Genomic DNA, 19,735 nt, shown 5'->3' with positions numbered 1-19,735 from the left:
TTTCCCTTCCTGACAAGTTAACTCACTTGACTTCCTAGTTAGTTAGCAATGCCATCAAAAGAGAGTGAGGTGGAGGGGCTCTTGATCTTCTGACTTTAAATCCAGCCTCAATCATTGACTAACCAGGGAGTGATAAGCAATTGGTTGATCTCTCCGAACCTCAGTTTCCTCATTGTAGTATGGTATTGCGAGGCTCACTGACAACATTTATAATCCCTGCACTATATTAGGAGGTCAATAAATAGCTGCTATTAACCTTAGCACATATTAAATATAGTAGGTCATTTAGAGTTACCTTTGCTGCCTCTTTTGTCTTCTACTTCCTCTCCCACAATGACCACCAGGCATTTAACCTGTCGAATCTTTCTTCCAAGTACCACTGCCCTCATCTCATCTCCCCATGTAATGCAACAGGTTCAAGCCAGTTCCTCTGCTTCATATTTTTCTCCCAATCTTTTATGCACACCCTGAGGTGGCTCTCGAAGTCCTCTAGAGAAGAGGTTTAGGGTGGCAGTCCCTGGCTCTCTATAGAAAGTGGAAAAGTAGGAACTTGTCTTGAAGCTGCACATCCATACCTCCTTACAAAATGCTAGGAACATGTCCACTGTCCATATTAAAGCATGGGGGTAGGAGCTTGATGATATAAAAGGGGTACTAAAGCTCTCCATCCTTGGCTAACTCCTGGGGTCACCTCTGGGCAAGAACTGCCAATTTACATTTCTGAAAATATGGTCCTCATCAAGGTTCATTTTGCTGGATTTCTTTTCAGTGAGTTTGGGAAAGTTCCAGAATCTATTGCCTCACAATCAGGACTCTTCACAAGTTCACTTTAAGCTAACTGTTCCTGGGCATCTTGCTCCAACACGAATTTTTCATTTTCTGTATTTCATTCAGTGCCACCTCAATACGCCCAACTCTGTGCATGTGTCCAGGGGTGCCCCACAGTAGTCCTCCTCGGGTCCTCTTATTGAATGAAAGTCATTCCTTAAGGGCCCTGGCTCAGAAAGTTTCCTCCAGGGGCTCTTCACAGCCACCCCAGCCTGCAGGGCTCCGTCCTTTCTTGGAATATCCATGTTTGTTATTGTCAGGATAAATTATTCTGCCGCTTAACCACATAACTTTCGAGTATTTTTGTTGAAAGTTTTCACATGTTGCTGTTTTCTCTCCCACTGGACTGAGATGCCCATTTACGGTAAGGACCGCCACATGCCTCTTGGGTCCCCATGGCACCCAGCCCAGTCACTGTGGGACACAGTGTAGGTAGGCAGTGGGCTGCTGAGTCACAGGGCCGTCCCCAGGGCTCCCCACTCTTCTGACCCACAAATGCACAACAGAAAAGAGGCTTTGAGTCTAGGGACGGTCATCTCTAGGGGCCAAGGACTCTCCCCAAGGAGTATATGCCAAATATCTATGGGCTATAGGACTTTGCACCTGGGAAAACTAAGTTTATGACCCAACCTCAGCCTAGGGAAACCACTTCTTGTGCTGGTGACTGATGACTTGGAGCTGCCCGCATCTTGTTACCTTTAGCTTGAGCAATGTGGATTTAAATACACCTCTGCCCACACCCACACACTTCTGTTGTGAGCACCCCGCCCTCGAGCAAGACGTGCTATGACAAGAGTCATGAGAAAGGCCACCCGCAGTGGGGGACTAAAGACTGGGCTTAAAACTTGCGCAAAAACATTTCCTTTAGAGAGAAATGAAAGGAGGACTTTGGTGAAGAGTATCTAAGAATTTTCTGTACTTTTCTGTAACTTTTCTGTAAATCTGAAAGTATATTAGAGTACACTTTTTGTAACTTTTCTGTAAACCTGTAAGTCTGAGAGTATATTAGAATATTAAATAAAATTTTAAAGCAGAAATCACAAAAAGCTGCCTTCCCACCTTCCTCAGCCTTTAGGAAGAATTAACATTTTAACACATTCATATACAAATTATATTTATGACTATTTATTTCTATTAGACAAGAAGTATAAAATGGGAAGAGCTAAAGAGAACTTTTAAATATTTTATAATATAAAATAATGTTTTAGAATATTAATATTGTAATAGAGGGGGGTTATATTATAGGATCTGGGGCAAAATATTTAACTGCTCTAGGTTACAGTTTCCTCCTCCTTAAAGTGAATTTAAAAATGCCCACCCCTTCGCATTGTCATAGGAATTAAATAAAAAGATAAATATTAAATAATTAATATAATTCCTGGTTCGTTGTTCGTTGCCTAGTTCCAAATGCTTAAAAAATGTCGATAACCGAGTTCTGTGCGCTTTGTGTCCGTCACACATACAAAGCATCTGGCGCAGAGCAGACGCTAGCACACGGTGGTGGCGAGGAAGGAGCAACCCTGCCTGACCCCAGCCGCCCTGCTTTCGCCGGCCCTTTTCAGTGATTTCGTAGGAGCCCCTTAGCCTCTCCAGGCCTCCGCTTTCTTCGGCTGTGAAATGGCTGTTTTCATTCCAACCAGGACTAGCTAATTAGGGAGGACTCTGCAGGTCCTGGGATCTAAGACCCTGGAGAGAGGACTGGAAAAAAACGGGGCAGGTACGTGATCCAACAGCCTGCTGGGCCTGGCGATTCATCTGGTCCAACAACCCCACTTCTCAGAGCCCCGCTCCCAGCACAGGCACGGGTGAGGAGGAAGGTGAACGAGCGGTTCCTCAGGCCTCAGTGCAGACGAAGGAGAAGCCACTGCTCCAGGGGCGCCCGGAGGCCAAGGCTAGAGAGAGCGTGTGGTCCGGAGCCCCAGGACACGGGTGCAAGGCGCGAGCTGGAGCTGTGGGTAGTTGAGCCCTGAACGCTTCGGTCACTGCCCCATCCTCTCCTAGCCCCCTCCCGCAGGCTAGCTGCTGCAGGGCCCTCAAGGATAGACCCCCCAGAGCAGCCCCGTGCCCTCTTCCCGTCCTGGGCCCGGTCCCTGGAGCCAGGAGCACCGCCTCTCAGCCCCGGAGGGAAGGCCATGCCCTCTGCCTTCGTTTCTCTCTGAGAGGGGTGGTGCACGTTTTGGCCAGGGCCCCTTGCAATTCGGCTTGCTCCAGTGCTTCCTGTAACAGACAGCCCCCGTCCACTGTGCTCTGGCCCGCACCCCGCCCCCCCCCCACGGTGGTGGCCAGATCGGCTCTGCCCGCATCTGGGGTGGGCCACAGTAAACTGGCCACAGACCAGAGAAGAGCCAGGGCGAAAGCCCGAGCGAGGTCCAGGAGAAGGTGGCTGCAGTGTCCGCACAGGCAGTGAGTCAGGAGGGCGGCAACCACGCTGCTGCCTCGCTGTCTCAGTTGCCACTTCCACGCGCAGTGGTCTGTATGGCCTGCAGTTTCGGGAAGGAGAAACCAGACCCGGAGGCCAGGGAGAGGAGGAACGGAGAAAGGAAAAACGGGAGGCAGGAGGTGAGAAGGGAGAGGCAAGAATGTAAATACAGGAGAGAAAGAGAGAGTGAGTGAGAGAGAGAGAGAGAGAGAGAGAGAGAGAGAGAGAGAGAGGGAGAGAGAGCGAGGGAGAGAGAGCGAGCGAGCGCGGGAGAGAGAGGGAGGGAGAGAGAGGAGAGAGAGAGAGAGAGGGAGAGAAATGGAAGCAGAGTGCATGTGAGAGAGAAAAGGATGCAACAGAGACGTGGAGAGGTCAAAGTGAGAGCAGAGACAGGGCACACGGACAAGCCCTCATCCCTCGGGTCCTCGCTGCGGTGCCCCCGACTTTGTCCTACACAGACTCAACCCAACACCGCGCGCCGGCGCAGCCACGCCGCCTCCGCTCGCCCCAGTCCCCTCCGGCCCCAAAGTGCACCCCAGAGCTGGGAGGGCGGGGGCGAGCCACGAGGGAGGGGCTGCAGGGAGGAGGCAACCATGTGGTTCCAGCTCACTCTATTTTTTTCCCCCCTTCTTCCTGCACTCCTTTTTCTTTCCAAACAGGGAAAAGTGTTCCCCGAGCCGTAGTCTTTCCGCCGCGCTTTTCCCTCCCCAACCCTGGTTCCCGCTCCCGTCTGGGCGCCAGCTGGTGGGGCGCGCGCAGAAAGCCCGTCTGCGAGCGGGAGCGCGTGGCGCGGGGCCGCTCCCGCGGCGGCACATGGCCGCAGTCACCCCGCAAGCCTCCGGAGGCGCCGCGCCCAGCTCGCCCGAGGTCCGTCGGCTGCGCCCCGCCGCCCCGGCGCCAAGCAGCGGCTGAACGCTGAGGTACCCGCGCCGGGCGTCGGGATGACCGTTCTCCTCCTCCTCTGGCTAGGTGAGTGCCTCAGGACGGGCGGGGGACCGGGGGACCAGGGCAAACACACGCCTGCGTCCGGGGACGAACGCTGGCTCCGGACAGTCGTGCCGCAGCCCCTGGAGTGAGCCGGCCCCCGAGTCCCGGCCTCCCGGCTGCGGAGGACAACATCTGGCCCTGGAGCTCACTCGGCGCTGGAGGTGGTTCCTGGGCCAGTTGGGCTGTGAACCGTTTGGTGAGGGTCTTTTGGGGGACTGATGTTCACTTTTAGGAGTATGTGGGGAAACTAGAGGATTGGGGAAGGAAAGGCTTCTTCAGGAATTTTTGTGCCAGGTTCCTGCGGGGTTGGGGGGCGGGGATAGGTTTTTGTTTCAAACAGGCGCTTCCAGGGCCCAGATTGGAAACAGATGTGCTGAAGGGTCAGCGGAAGGGAATGGGGAAGAGATGGGGAGAGGAGAGGGGGCAGAGCACCGGGAGAACCAGGAAGACGCAAACTCGAAAATGACCCAGGGAAGGAAGAAGAAGGAAGGGACAAGGATTGGAAGGGAGAGAGAGACGAGGAGAAGGGGAATATGAAGCAGAAGAGCAAGACTGAGGGAGAATGAGCAAAGAGAGTGGGAAGAAGACAGAAAAAATGGGGTGGAAGAAAAGAGCGGAGAGAAACAGATTCCGGGGCAAAGAGAACTCGCCCCTCCTGTGTGTCCCTTCTGGGTGTCACCCAGGTGGGTCTCTAGAAGCCTAAGAGGCCCTAAGGCACAGATTCCCCTGGGCCGGAGCAGGCAGGTTTGCAGTAGCCGGCAGGACAGAACACATCAAGGAGTGGTGCACCAGGGGCTGACAAGAGGGAGGTGTGAATACCCGGATGCCCCGGGGCAGGGAACAGGGGCAGGGATGGCAGGCAGGAAAACTGAAGAAAAGCCAAAATCTGCACAAGCAAACTCGCGTTTCACCTGGAGACAGGACCAAAAGTCAGTGGAGTTCAGAAAACCAAAGAGCCAACCTGTTGTGGGAGAGTGAGCCCTACCCTGGACCCCAGGCCGCCAGGGAACTTGTCTTGGTTTTGAACTGACTAGCTGGGTGATCTTGGACAATTTCTTCACTACCCAGGGCTTCAGTTTCCTTAGCTCCCAAACAAGACTGCTGGACGGTTCCTAAGTCCCTGCAAGGTCTGACAAGCTAAACAGCCTGAAACGCCAGGGGGCAACACCTCCCGCCTCCCCCCACACACACAGAAAGGGGAAAAGGCACTAAGAAGTCACCCTGAAGTAGCTGTCTGGAGAGCTCCCTGTCTCTCTCTCTTTCTTTTTTTTTTTTGAAACCTTACAAACCAACCAGGCCATATGCATGCCTGTCTAGGTCAGCTTCATGCCGGTAATCGCCCAGATAAGTGGGCTACAGGGGTGGACTAGCCAGAACTATTGCTCAAGGAGGCAGGTGAGGGGCCACTGTTTTCTGAGCCCTTTTAGATACTGCCAAGAACTGCAATACTGCTCCTGTGCACAGCTGGCATGTCTAGAGAGCACCTTTGTCACCTTTACTGATCTCTGCCCCTAAGCTACCAGTCACCAGATGTTCAGTAGACTCAAATATCAGAGCTACCTTGTTAAAAACATCTGGAATTTCCTAAGTGCTTATTATGCTGAGCACTGTATATCTTGTTGTTTCACCTTTCTGTGTGCCAACCCTATTGGCTGCCCACTTTATTATTCCCATTTTGCAGATGAAGAAAGCAAGGTAGAAAGAGGTCAGGTAACTTGCTCAAGACCATCAGCTCATCCTTAGCAGAGACGGGATCTGAATGCAGGTTGTCTGCCTCCAGAGGTTGCTCCCCAAACCACCACACTCTACCACCTCCCGTCACTACAGAAGGACTCCTAAAGGTGTCCTCTGTTGTGAGATCCAGTTTGGTTCCCCGCATGGAGCCTGAGATGTCCTGTGCCCCTGTCCTCTAGAGGGGACACCAAGCACCTTGGGCATAGTTTATAGTGGAAAGTGAAAGGTGACTTTGTCCCACCAGGTTAGTTGAAATCAACTGGACTTGATGATGGTTCTCCTCTTAGTTCATGAGAAAGAGGAACTCACCAAGGCATGGACCGAAAGATGTCACTGATTCACTGCCTGTCCTTATTGGGTTGCTACTATGTGTAATCATTGCGCTGGTGAGAAAATGATCTGTTGGGTTGATAGAAGCCACCCCTCATGATTTCTTTCTTGGTTCTGTCTTTATGAATTGTTACAAGCAAAAGGCCGTGTAGGAGAGGAAAGGTGGGCTGCTGACTTAGAATTCTGCACAACCAGAAGCTCTGTGTTCACACCTACTGTTAAGCTTTGCCACAGCTGTGCCTTTCTCAAACATACTCAGACTCATGACATCCCAGCTCGAAGTTGATGAGCCAGTTCAAGTAAGAAGTCACAGAGAGGATGAGCTGAAGGGCAGGACGAGGGACAAGGCAGGAGACCCGAGGGGAGGTTGGGGAACCAGAGATAGGCGTCTGCAGGGAACTACCCCAAAGGAGTGCTTCTGCACTGACATCCCTGTGAGGGTCGGAGCCTTCGGGGGAGCGCCCCTGTGGGCTGGAAGGTCCTTATTTGTGAAGTGGCTTTGGGCCATGATATGCCTGGGCATTCTTTAGCAAAGCCAGGAAGAAAAGCTTCAGAATCCTAAAATCATATACTGGTCCATTGAAGGAACAGTTAGTTCCAGGGCTGCTTCTGGTCATCGCTGGCATGGTTTTTGGCCTCTTTTTTCTAGAGATTGTGCAGTATTGAAAGGGATCCGGGAGGGCTAAGAATTCATAATCAGAAGAAGGGTGGACCTGTTGACTCCTTGTTTTCCAGACCTGACAGTGACTCAAATCAAACACCTGCCTCTCTGATGTGAATGAAAAATTACTACCCTCAGCCCTATGGAGGAGAGGGAAGGGGGACTTCGTGGGCTCCCCAAACCCCAGCCCCTCCCCTGACTACCACCCCTCACTCTCCCCCTGAAGCTCAGCTCTTCATTATTCCACCTGAACTTCTCTCCTGGACTCTGTAACAGCTGCGACACCGCTGTCCTGCCTGAACTCTGTCTTCTCCCCGCCGCACACTGCTACCAGGGTCACCCTGTAACGCAGCTGCTGCAGTGCAGAGAATCGGGAGCCTGACTCCCTTGTCTGGAGAATGAAGGTGCAGGGATCTCGAGTTCAGAACTTGCACAACTCTATGATCTTACTCCCCTCTTCCATAAACCTGTCAGTCTCCACCGCTTGTAATACTGGCTACAAACACGTCATTCTTATATCAAAGATTTTGTAGAACATCATTCCTCTCCTCTCCTCCCTAACCCCAGAAAACTGTCCAGAGAACCAGGACTTCTTCTTGTGCCCTAAACAGGACCCCTGCTTCTTTCGGTTCTATGCTTCTGTTTATGATCACCCTCCACCAAAATGCCCTTAGTCTCCACCCCTGCACATCAAAACCTTGTTTACCTCCCACGTCTCACCTCAGACACCACCTCCCCCATACACCCAGCCATGATTTCACCAACAGTGTATATTTTCTTTCCATCCTTTGAATCCCAGTAGCCTCTCTATTGTGCCGAGTGTGTAGGATAACAATCGGAATGCTTATCTGATACCCCTCAGAGTGTAAGCTCCGTGGGGACAGGCGCAGGGAGTGTCCCATCCACCTGGGCTCCCCTTGCAGTACCTTCTGTAAGCTAAAGGCTGGTGAACTCTTTGTTAAGAAAATTGGATATTTGAAGCATTTGGGACATTGAAAGTCAAGAGGGGAAAGATCTGGAGAATGAGTGCTCTCAGTGGGATGGCACAATTCTGAGGAGCCCAGCTTTCACGCAGCTTTTTCCTGTGCTTCCTTGTCCATTCATCCAAATATAGGATCAGTGCTTTTTTAAAAAATTATACATAGAATGTCACATGGACAGGGACCAGACAGCATACTGTTATACAAACTTACTTTGTTATAGCGGGTATGTTAGTGCCAGATTTACAATAGACTTTTTCATGGAAACTTGTGCCTGGCGGGGGGGAAGGAGCTTTGTTTCCCAGAAAATGCGTTTAAGGAAGGCTTGAATGCACAGCCCGCCGGTCTGCAGTGTAGCCACAGGTGTCAGGAGGAGGCTGTGTCCTTGCCTCATCTTCCCACGTTAGTGATGATGGTCATAAGAACGACAGATTCCTGGTAGGCATGTGCTGTGTCTCATCCTGTTTTTGTCTTGTGCTCAGCTGGGCAGTGTACATATGCGTGTATTTCAAGAATGTCCCTAATAACGACATTTTTAAAAGGTAAAGTCAAAGAGGGTCAAAAATGGGGGAAGGCTAAGAGACAGTCTAAATTGATGATTCAGAGAGATTTGGCTGAAGTTACACAGCTAGCTTAGTAGGAGGGCCGAGACGAGAACCCCAGTTCCAGGATCTGTCCAATTACACATTCTTGAAATAGAAAACGCTTCTCCCTCCTTTCCAGCCCACACAGTTAAGCTCCAGGATCACAGTTGCTCTTCAGAAGCTTCGGTTAAATGAGCTAAATGCTGAATAATTGGCATTGGCTTTTATGTTGAGAAATTGCCTGCAAAATAGGGCAGATGTCGTAACATTTCAATTTGGCTATCGTAACTGAAATCCTGGAAACTTGTGCAGTGCGTTCAGAATGTCTTGTGTATTTAGGACAAAGAGGGCGTACCCAAAATCCCAGCCACGTGAGTGAGTGAGTGCCTAGAAGAAACAGTGAAAACTCAATGGCTGTAGCCCCTTCATAATTTTGGGTTATTCTGGGCAAGTCATATCTCCCTGAGCCTCAGTTTCTTTCTCTGTGAAATGAGATTATTAGCTAAGGTTATTGTTATATTTCCTATACCACACTAACAGTCTCTGATTTTTTTTTTTTTTAATTCTGAGAATTTAAATCTAGGCGTGGTTGTGATCAGGAACACATGGATGTCACCATACTTATCTGGTATTTTCAGGCACATGTCCACACATGGCAGTTGGTTACCTATAACTCTAAATCCAGAGGGCTGACTACCCAATGTGAGAGAGCCCTAGTGACTCCATCCTGGAGCGGCACTATGGCACTGTCAGCCAGGGAACCTCATTCAGGGTCAGGGTACGTGGCCAGAGGCCCCTGCCCAGGGAGTTAAGTAGCTGAAATACCAGAAGGATCTCATCCTAAGGAGAGTTACCTCCCAAACATCCCCAAGCATGGACACCCAGGGTAGACTTCTGCACAGAGGGTCTGTTGTGCGAAACAACTTGTAAGCAGTAAGCACCTTTTTGTTTTAACTTTTAAAATTAAGGCATAATTTATATATCATAATGTGTACCTACCAAGTATGCAGCTTAATGGGTTCCTTGCGTAGATTTGAACTTGTGGTTGGGTTTTGAAATATGAATTATGTATTATTAGTTCACTTGTAGCAGTGAGAGAGGACCATATGGATTATTATGATGGTAGAATTCATTGTTAACATTTGTACAAGGTTTAGCAGTTTGCAAAGTATGTTAACATACCTTATTTCATCCTAAAATCACTCTTGGAGAGCAGATATCATTATCATGCCATTTTACAGAGAAATAAACTGAGGCTTAGAGAAATGAAGTGAGTTTCTGAAGACTACCCTGTTAACAAACAGCTGAGCCAGGGCACTAACCCAGCATTTTGGGTTCCAAAACCATTTGCTTCCCATTCACCAGGAGGCACACAGTTCTTCTGAAATGGAGGCTTCTGTGCTACCAAGAAGAGAGGGGCAGGCTGAAGCAGACGCACGGTTTACAGGGTTTCATGGAATCAGTCCCACAGGGAGAAACGGAACACTTGTCCCACCCCTCCTCCCCTTCCACTTCATTCAGATGGTTAAGAAATGGTGTGTTTGGGTTAATGACTCCTGTTCATATCCCAGAAAGACTGCATATATCATACATGAACTACTAATTAATCAGGAGGCTCTTGTGGTTGCCACAGTTATTGCTGTGGAGACCTCGCCCTACACTGGGGTCGGATGCATGAGCTCCCCTTGTGACACATAGTCCTGTGGGTGGGGACATGTATGATTGGGCAGGACTGCTCCACCTATTGCTTTTTCTAGTTAAATCCCTGTTTTCAGTGGTTTTGACTTCTCCTCCATAATCCCCCACCCCCAAATGCAGACTGCAGCAAAAAAGAAAAATTTTGGTTATCTGAGCTTCTTAACTGTCTGAATTCTGGAAAATAAGTTTATTTCCTTTGACACCATAGGGACCACAATGGGGAAGAAGGCTGAAATCAAACCACCTTGATTTGGTCAGTGACAGTCGGGTCACTGGGCGTGTGGCCTGAGCCAAAGTCTGGGGGTGATAAGACTAAAGACACTTTGGTTGCGTGGAAGTCAGGAAGAAAGCCATTTCCTGTGGTCTCACACTGAGAAGGGAGAATGGCCAAGCGTCTTCAGATGGTTCCTCGTCCAGCAGGTGTGGAATATGGGAGGTTTTCCTGAAGCCAGGCAATAAAAGGGATCCAGAGAGTTCAGGCACTCATGGTGACAGAGGAGAGAAATGGGGGGAATAGGAGGAAGAGGAAAGAGAGGGAGGTGTAGCAACAGCAGCCATAGAGGGTGAGAAAGTAAGCTGAAGTCACTGCCCACCTGTGTTTGCAGGGCAGGTTCTCTGAGCTCATTCTGTTTGCAGAGGGCAGGGGCAGGGCGCCCTTCGAGGATCTGCTTGAGCACTCATGTATACGCTATACCATTTTCTACCTTGTTCACGCACTCTCACTCACAAAACCGTGATGGAAGGGAGCTACTGTCTGTAGTTCAGGCCCTGGGCTAGGCTCTGAGACTCTAGTCATATAAAAAGCAGTTTCTGTTGTACCATCTGAGAACACCCAGTGGACGGGATGTATTTTTAAAGAAGGAATTATGGGTACATGGAAATGCCATGATGGGGAAAGTACCCAGGTTTCTCAGGGCCCCACAGAGGCAGCCCCTTCAGCATGTGCTGTCCCATGCGGATGGGGCACTTCTCCCCCAGGAGGTCCCCAGGACTGTGTCTGGTACTCCTCCACTCCTCACAGCACTTGCACATTCATGAGGGGTGTTGATGGATCGCCCCCATTGTCATCAGAACCGATAGCTAAGTGGTGTGTGTCCTGGGCATTTAGCCAGGTGCTTCCTGGAGGGATTGAACCTCCCGATGGCCTTGCCTATTGAAAGTTATGGTCTCATCCTTCATTACAGCCTGCCAGAGAAATAGCTCCTTCAATTTTCTCATCCCTCGTGAGATGTTTTTAGAAAGAGAGAGAGAAAGAGATATATCAATGAATTTGTATCTCTTAATTACTAAGCATGGTGGTCTATTCATGCAAGGTTTTAATGGTACGTGTGCACACGGAAAGCAAATAGGATCAAGCCGAGAAGGAATTTTCAGTTCTAGAAGACATCCATAATATTGAATAGAGACTCAGCCCCTGATAGTCCTACTTCTTCTTTTGTTGGGCGGGTGTGAGGGAGGGAGAGGATCAAATCCCAGAGACTTCATTGCTTAAATTTAGGCTTGGGTTTGTCGCTATCATTCAGACTGGGAGCAATAAGTCTTCTAACCCAGCCTCTGTCACTTCTCATTACTTCCAGTGACAGTTCCAATTATTTCCAATCACTCTTTGAGGGGAGAGCTGAGGGCATATGAGGCTTCCATGTGGACCAGCCACGCAGCAACCTCTGTAAGTGCCTGGCCCCGGGGTCCTCAGACCCTGGCTCAACAACTTCATACTCTTCATCATTGTGTGACCTGGGGCCAGTTGCTTCACCTTCCCTGCTGGGAGAGGCTCAGCCTTCGGATATTCGGATATTCAGAGGGTCTGTTTGCACTCAGCTGACCTCCTGGTGTTATACAGCAGGGCCAGCCTTCAGGGCAGTGTCCACTGCTGCTTCTCCACCCTGCACATGAGTTCCCAAATGTCCTTCAGGGAATGTCACCCTGCTCTAGGACCCCAAGAGTGGCATCTGTGCCCCAACTGCAGCTGCTCTGGAGCAGAAACTCATGTGTTGTAGTCCGAGGCCAGCGGCGCCCTTCCATGCCAAAGCACGGTCGTAATGCGCACACCTGCTTTTCTGAGGCCCTGCCCTCTCTCCACCCATTCAGCTGGGCAATCCTGGATGGTTTGTCTGAGCTTTTGCTGTCAAGTCCTGCTTTATTAAGCACCAACTGTGTACAAGGCACTGTGCTAAGGACTTTCACAGGAGTCATTTCTTGTATCCTCACAGCAACCCATGAGGCAGGTATTATTATCCATACTTTGTAAGTCAGGAAAGTGAGACTTAAAAGGTAAGCTGTTCTGTCCTGAGGCTGTACTGCTTGAATATAGCCAAGCAGAAGACTGGAGCTGAGTTTGCCTTCTGCTTCACCTCTGATCTGGGGAAGATGAGAATGAAGAGACAGACAAATAACAGACGTATGGTGATACCCAGCTGGAGGCCACTCAGGGACCAGATTCACCTGGTCTGCAAGGGGTCTGCCTAGTAAGGAGGTGTAAGTTCCCGCATTTGCCAATTTTCCGGCAGTCATTTGTCGTGACCAAAATTAGACCCCAGTGAGCCCAACACCCGTACCCAAGATGTGTTGAATTATATTTCCTTTTTAAATTTGGAAGAAAAGGAAAACCTCAAGGTGAGAAGAAAGATGTTTGTTTTTTTCCACTGACCCAAACAGCCAAGAGTATGATTTCCCTCTCTATTAAAAGGGGCCAAGCTGCATGTCCCAGATTTCTGCAGACCTAGAATTCCCACTCCAAATGAATTCTTGGGCCAGGCCATAGGGTCTGGGTTTCCGTGGTCCGGGTGTCCATCTGCTTCCTCTGGTGGAGCTCCATGCTGCCCTTGCTCCAGCCAATAATAGAGAAGCGCAGCAAGCTTCAGCCCTGCCACCTCTCCACCCCCAAAGAAGGAGAGGCTGGAAATGGGGCCACCTCTCTGCAGCCACCTTCTCTGCTCCACCGCCTCTCACTCTCTGTCCCTGGAGTCCTGCAGCTTCCCAAGCTCTGAGGAATCCAGGTGACAGCCCCTCACATGCCTGCCACTTTCGCTGACCTTCCTGGTGCTCTTTCTCTCTCTCGGCTCAGTAGGGCCTTCTCTCAGATTCTGCACTAAGTGAGAGACGTAAAGGTAAGAGAGACGCACACAGAGACAGAGAGAGCAAGACAGACAGAAAAAGACAGAAACACAGAAATAGAGATACACAGAGATAGAGAGAGGGACAGACACAGAGACAGAAACACACAAAGGCAAGGGAGAAGAGAAGGAGTGTGAACTCTGAGAAGCTCATTTTTCATATACTGCCTCTTTTCCTTTCTATCCCTCTCTCCCAGTTCTCCAACTTCATACCCCACAAGCTGGACAAAGAACTCCCTCCTGAAACGTGTTGCTGGTGGCAGTGCTCTGCCCCCCTGGTCTGCCCTCAGGCCTCATGCCTTGCTTTATAACACCTTCATGCCTGGACCCTGCATTTCCCGTTTGCCCAGTTACCTCTCACCACTTCTCCCAGATCAGCTCCCATCCATCCTTCAAGACGGTGGGCTGCTGTCCTCTCACCTGCAGAGGCATCCCTGACACTCGCAGGCGGAGAGCACTGCTCACCTGTCTGGACCCCATAGCCTCTTGGTAGCCTTTGGAATAGCTTATGTCACGTTACGTTATAGTCAGGTTGTGTGTCTCTCCTGTGTGAATGTGAGCAGAGGACCGTGTCGCTTTGTCTGCAACGCCAGGCCTAGTGGCTGGCACACGTTAGATACTTGAAAAATAGGTGAATGACTGAACGAACACGTGAACAAGCAGGTTAGAGCAAAATGTGAGCTTATAAAAATAAAGAGATTACCTCTTTACTATAGTATCTAGCACCTGTTACCTCTTCCTAGAATGTCTTTTTTTCAAAACATTAAATCTACTTGGGTGACATTGGTTAATAAAATTGACCAGATTTTCAGTGTACAAGTCTACAGTACATCCATATACTGAATTGTGTGTTTACCACCCAAAGTCGAATCTCCTTTCTTCGTATATTTGGCCCCGATTACTCTTTTCTACTTTCCCCCACCTCCCTTTCCTCTGGTAATCACCTTACTGTTGTCTGGCTCTATGAGTTTTTGTTTGTTGGTCTTATTTGCTCATTTGTTGCTTTCAGTTTTATATCCCACATATGAGTGAAATCATCTGCTTTTTCTGTCTCACTTATTTCACTTAGCATGATATTCTCAAGATCCATCCATGTTGTCGCAAATGGCAGTATTCTGTCTTTTCTTATGGCTGAATAGTATTTCCTCGTATATGCATTCCACATCTTCTTTATCCAGTCACTTATCAAAGGACCTTCCGGTTGTCTCCATGTCTTGGTCACTGTGAATAGTGTTGCAGTGAACATAGGGGTACACACATATATCTTTGTCAATAAGCGTTTTCAAATTTCATAACAGTTAAAATTTGTTAGTAAATTTGTTACTGAAATTTGTTAGTAAACTTAGTCACCCAGAAGACAGGTCAAATGGTAACTCTATTCTTAATATTTTGAGGAACCTCCATACTGTTTTCCACAGTGGCTGTACCAGTTTACGCCCCCACTACCACTGAATGAAGGTTCCTTTCTTTCCACAGCCTCTCCAACACTTGGTATTCCTTGTCTTGTCAGTAATAGCCATTCTAACAGGTATGAAGTGGCATCTTATTGTGGTTTTGATTTGTACTTCCCTAATAGCTAGTGAAGTTGAGCATCTTTTCATATATCTGTTAACCATTTGTATGTCTTCTTGAGAGACATGTCTATTTAGATCCTCTTTCCCTGTTTTAATTGGATTGTTAGCTTTTTTGTTGTTGAGTTGAGTTGTATGACTCCTTTCTGTATTTTGGGTATTAACCTCTTATCTGAGGTGGTGTTTGCAAATACCTTCTCCCATTCAGTTGGTTGCCTTTTTGTTTTGTTGGCAGGTTTGTTGTGTTTTTTTTCCTGTGTGGAAGCTTTTTAGTTTGATGTAGTCTCGTTCATTTATTTTCGTTTTTACCTCCCTTGCCTTTGAAGTGAAATTCATAAATCCTCAGTAAGACCAAGGTTTGTAAGTTTAGTCCCTGTGTTTTCTTCTGTGTAATTGATTGTCTCGGGTCTTTGATCCGTTTTGAGTTCATGTTTGTACATGGTGACAAAAAGCAGTCTAGTTTCATATTTTTGCATGTGGCTTTTCCATTTTCCCAACATCATTTATTGAAAAGGCTTTGTTTTCCCTCCATTGTATGTTTTTTCTTTATTGAAAATTACAGGATTTGACAAAAGTAGGTTTACTGTTCATATGGAAAATAATACAGTAAGTAATAATAATACAAAAATAAACTCTGTGTTTCACATACCAACTCCTGTAGACCTACTTTTGCACCACCCTGCATTTGCCCATGTATATGTGGGTTTATTTCTAGACTCTCAATTCCGTTCCATTGATTGGTGCCTCTGTTTTTCTTCCAGTACCATGCTGTTTTAATTATTGTTGCTTTGTAGTATAATTTGAAGCCAGGGAATGTGATATCTCTGACTTTATTCTTTCTTCTCAAGATTACTTTGGCTTTTTGGAGTCTTTTGTGGTTCATACAAATCTGATGATTTTTTTGTCCTATTTCTTTTTTAAAAATGTCATTGGGATTTTGATGGGGATTACATTAAATCTATATATTACTTGGGGTAATATGGCCACTTTAACTATGTTGATTCCTCCAATCCATGAACACAGAATATTTTTCCATTTCTTGGTGTCTTTTTCAATCTCTTTTAATAATGCTTTGTAGTTTTCAGTGTGTAGGTCCTTCACATCCTTTGTTAAGTTTATTCCTTGGTATTTTACTCCTTTTTTGGGGGGGGGGGGATTTTATTCTTTTTGTTGCAATTGCAAAAGGAATTTTTTTCATTTCCTTTTCTGAAGTTTCATTGTTAGTATATAGGAATGCAATGGAATTTTGTGCATCGATTTCGTATCCTACAACTTAGTTTGTTTATTGTTTCTAATAGTTTTTGGTAGAGTTATTGGGGTTTTCTTTGTAAAGAATCATGTTGTCTACAAAAAGTGACAACTTAGGACTCGTGTTTCTTTCTCTTGCCTGATTGCTCTGGCTAGGACTTCCCTAGTATATCTTTAATGCAGATTCTTTATCACCAAAAAGACCCAAAAGAAGAAATGATCATTTTAGGCACAGAAGATGGTGGGGCTGTTGTGGGCAGAGAGGCCTGTCTAGTGTGCTTCAAAATTTCACCGCCTGGGAGGCCAGCCACACTTAGTTGCTCCCAGAACAGCACAGCTGGCCATCATTGGAAGGCGATGGTTAGAGCTGAGCAGTGAGCAGGTCCATGGTGGGCAGTATGACAGTGTGCAACACCTTGGTTTTAGGTCTCATCATGGGAAGCCTGTAGGAGTCCAGCCCTTGAGTGATTTATTTTCCATGTAATAATTTGGGGCAGGGGGCATGTAGCTTCTCCTTCTAGCACTATTCTGAACTTGGCCTCATTAGTGGACAAGGCCAACCATGTTGACCAACTCCTTTCCTGCTCTTTTGCAGGTCCTCTGGGGGTGAATGACAAGGTTTCTGTATGGGTGCTTAGCCAATAAGGGGCCCCTTTGCTGGCATGTGGAGTTAAAGGTCTTCTTCCTCATCTTTTCTCTTTTCTCTTTGTCTTCTGTCTTCGTGGATTTGCCCTGCTCGCTAACCCTGCCAGGGTATCACTGAGGCTGGGCCAGAGGAGGAAACACAAGTCAGTCGACAATCACAGAGTGATGGGGGGATTTAGACAAGATTGTTTCCAGGCTTCGTGCTCATGCACATGTTAGCTCATTTCATCGTCATGACAGTGTTGAGAGGCAAATATTGTCAGCCTCCGTCTTAGAGAAGAGGGTCAGAAAGGTTAAGAATTGTTCCAGGTGTTCCACAGCTAGTTAGCAGAAGAACCAGAAAAGTGAAGGCGGGTCTTTGGGCTTCCAAATCATTGCTCATCCATTCCCACACACGACCACAGTCCCCTGTGAGTGGCAGTGTACCTCACCGGACACAGCAGGGCTCTGCACTGGCTTCTGTTCTCTGTTGTTCCATTGCTGCATCAACTCACTGAGTAGGCATGGAACGAGCTTCCTGGAGGGCCGGAGATTTAATATGTACCGTGACCAACCATCGTGATTTTCCCCGGACTTTCAGCACTAAAACCAGGACAGTCCTGAGGAAGCCACTCGAGTGCTTGCCCCAGTAGCACAGTATCTCACTGCCAAAAGTGGTCCTCAGGCCAAAGCAATGGTACCACCAGGGAGCGTGTGAGAAATGCAGAATCTCAGACCCACCCCAGACCCCCTGAACCAGAATCTGCAAGATCTGTGCAAGATCCCCATAGAATACAAGTCTAAAAACCACCTGAGAAACTCTGGAACAGCACCTCACGCACCTTTGACAGGAGTTGGGGAAATGAAGGACTTGCATCTGAATGATCTGACCCAGAAAGAGCTTTTGTGTGGCCTCTGTTGATGTATGCTGACACACAAAACCAGATTTAAAGGCTAAGGAAGGTCCCATATTTGACCCATGGTGGTGAAACACCGTATGAGCATGAAGTGATTAATGGTCAAGATTCTCTATCTGCCCTTGAAATAAGGACATTCTTATAAAGGCTCTCAACTTTCCCAGGGAGAGGCTGGAGCTGTCAGCCGGCCACAGCAAATTAACCAGAGGAGCTCAAGGACAGCAGCCGGCTGCACTCCTGGGGCCTGGGGACTCAGACACTGGAGAGGAAAGCACAGAGGTCAGAGCGTGTTGTAGAGTCACGCTCGGCAAATACATACTGACTCTCAGTAGGTATCTACTGAAGGAACGGGGAGGCTATAAAAGTGGAATTCCAAACCTACACGTTTTCTCCCTTTGATGCCTGGCTCCTCAGCACAGGAACCTAATGGGCTTTGTAAACAAGATGTCAGTGTTTACCCTCCTGTCTTTACTGAACCACAAATAAAAGGATCCCGTCTGTGCTACAGGGCAGGGGTGGCAGCAACTCCTCTCAAGCCTCAGCAGCTTCTCTAAGCCTTGGTTTATCTCTCAGGAAACCAGGGTCCAAGCAATTGTTCAGGTGATTTAAATGATGGTGGTGTGATGTCTTTGTTAATCTTTGTTTCCCCTCAAACCCGATTGTCAGATGTTAAAATAACAAGGAAAAGACATTTGTGTTTCTGGGGTTTCCTAGTAGCCTCAGACTACAGGTAGGGTCACCCACAGTTGTCAGTTTCCTCTCTATTCCAAGTCACATGCCCAATAGGAACTCTGCACTAGGGCAGCCCCAGGAAGGGGTGACAGGCAGGCCTGGGGGGGAACATGTCGTCCCTTCCGTTAGAGCTGTCTCAGACAAAGCTGATTTCTCCTGTGACATTAATCCCACCCTGACACAGAGAGATCAGGCCATCACTTTTCTTGTAGTAGGGAGAGATGTCTCTGACCTAGGTTGCTTTTGTAACTATTTCTTCTGCGCGGGTTGTTTTCCTGGGATCTCAAAGGTGGATTTTACAGGAAGATCTAGATTTCTGTTACGGGGCATCTCCTGTGTGCTTGGTACTGGAGGTCAGGGTGGGAGCATGGTGGGGCGGGGTGGGCTGTATGTGACCCAAGACCCAGCTCACCACAGTCTGGTTGGGGGACCAGACTGACAGAGGGAAAAGCTAGTGGTGAAAGATGTCAAACAGAATGTAATTAAATGCCAGAATGTTTGGTACAGACAGGAAATGAAATGGGAGTTTTGGAAAAGGATAGTCATTAAGGTGTAAGATTTCTTGTGGCTAACAGTGGAGCAAGGATATGTGTAATGTGAGATGAACACACACACAGTCACTTAAGGGCATTGTGTTGGGGTGGGTGAGAGGGCAGGAGCGTGGAGGTAGAAGGAGGAGGGGGAAGGACTCTTAGGAGAGGGAGGGGTGGAGACGGTTGTGAAATAGTTATTCTGGAAATAACACACATTCATAGTTTACAGAAAAATTTGGGACCTGCCCCAGGCAGTGCTGAAAAATGACATTGGGCAGCTCACTCACTGGGCTGTAGTTTTCACCTTGCACAAGGGGAGATTGGAACCCAGAATTTCTAGATCCTTTCTGCTCTGCAGATGGACTAATTGCTTCTTGTGCTTCACTGCAGGCAGTGAGCTGATGCTCCCACCTGCACCCCCAGGCTCCCTGCCCCCTCAGGCTCCCTGCAGCACAAGCTCCCTGCTCCCCCAGGCTCCCTGCTCCCCCAGGCTCCCTGCTCCCTAGGTTCCCTACACCCCAGGCTCCCTGCACCCTCAGGCTCCCTATTCCCCAGGCTCCCTGCACCTCAGGGTCCCTACCCCCAGGCTCCCTACTCCCCAGGCTCCCTGCTCCTCTAGGCTCCCTGCACCCCCAGGCTCCCTACTCCCCAGGCTCCCTGCTCCCCCAGGCTCCCTCCACCCCCAGGCTCCCTACTCTCCAGGCTCCCTGCTCCCCCAGCTTCACTGCACCTCCAGGCTCTCTGAACCACAAGCTCCCTGCACCCCCAGGCTCCCT

General features: G+C 48.5%; 1 protein-coding gene across 2 annotated transcripts in view; it reads left to right on the top strand.

Annotated features, from left to right (window-relative positions):
* The first annotated feature begins 3,168 nt into the window (after positions 1-3,168).
* The window catches only part of CLMP (CXADR like membrane protein), a 105,371-nt gene continuing 88,804 nt past the window's right edge, over positions 3,169-19,735 (top strand). The window contains exons 1-2 of one of the 2 annotated variants that reach the window (XM_053928020.2): positions 3,169-3,387; positions 3,907-4,216. In XM_053928020.2, the coding sequence (XP_053783995.1) occupies positions 4,189-4,216 (28 nt within the window). In that variant the 5' untranslated portion in view covers positions 3,169-3,387; positions 3,907-4,188. Of the gene's footprint in view, positions 3,388-3,555; positions 3,625-3,906; positions 4,217-19,735 lie in introns of those variants that run through there. The other variant, XM_045192713.3, reaches the window with a different exon arrangement.

The sequence above is a fragment of the Desmodus rotundus genome, chromosome 7, assembly GCF_022682495.2.
Source record: "Desmodus rotundus isolate HL8 chromosome 7, HLdesRot8A.1, whole genome shotgun sequence".
NCBI lineage: Eukaryota > Metazoa > Chordata > Mammalia > Chiroptera > Phyllostomidae > Desmodus > Desmodus rotundus.
The sequence above is the reverse complement of the archived record's forward strand: the minus strand, read 5'-3'. Positions and strand labels throughout refer to the sequence as shown.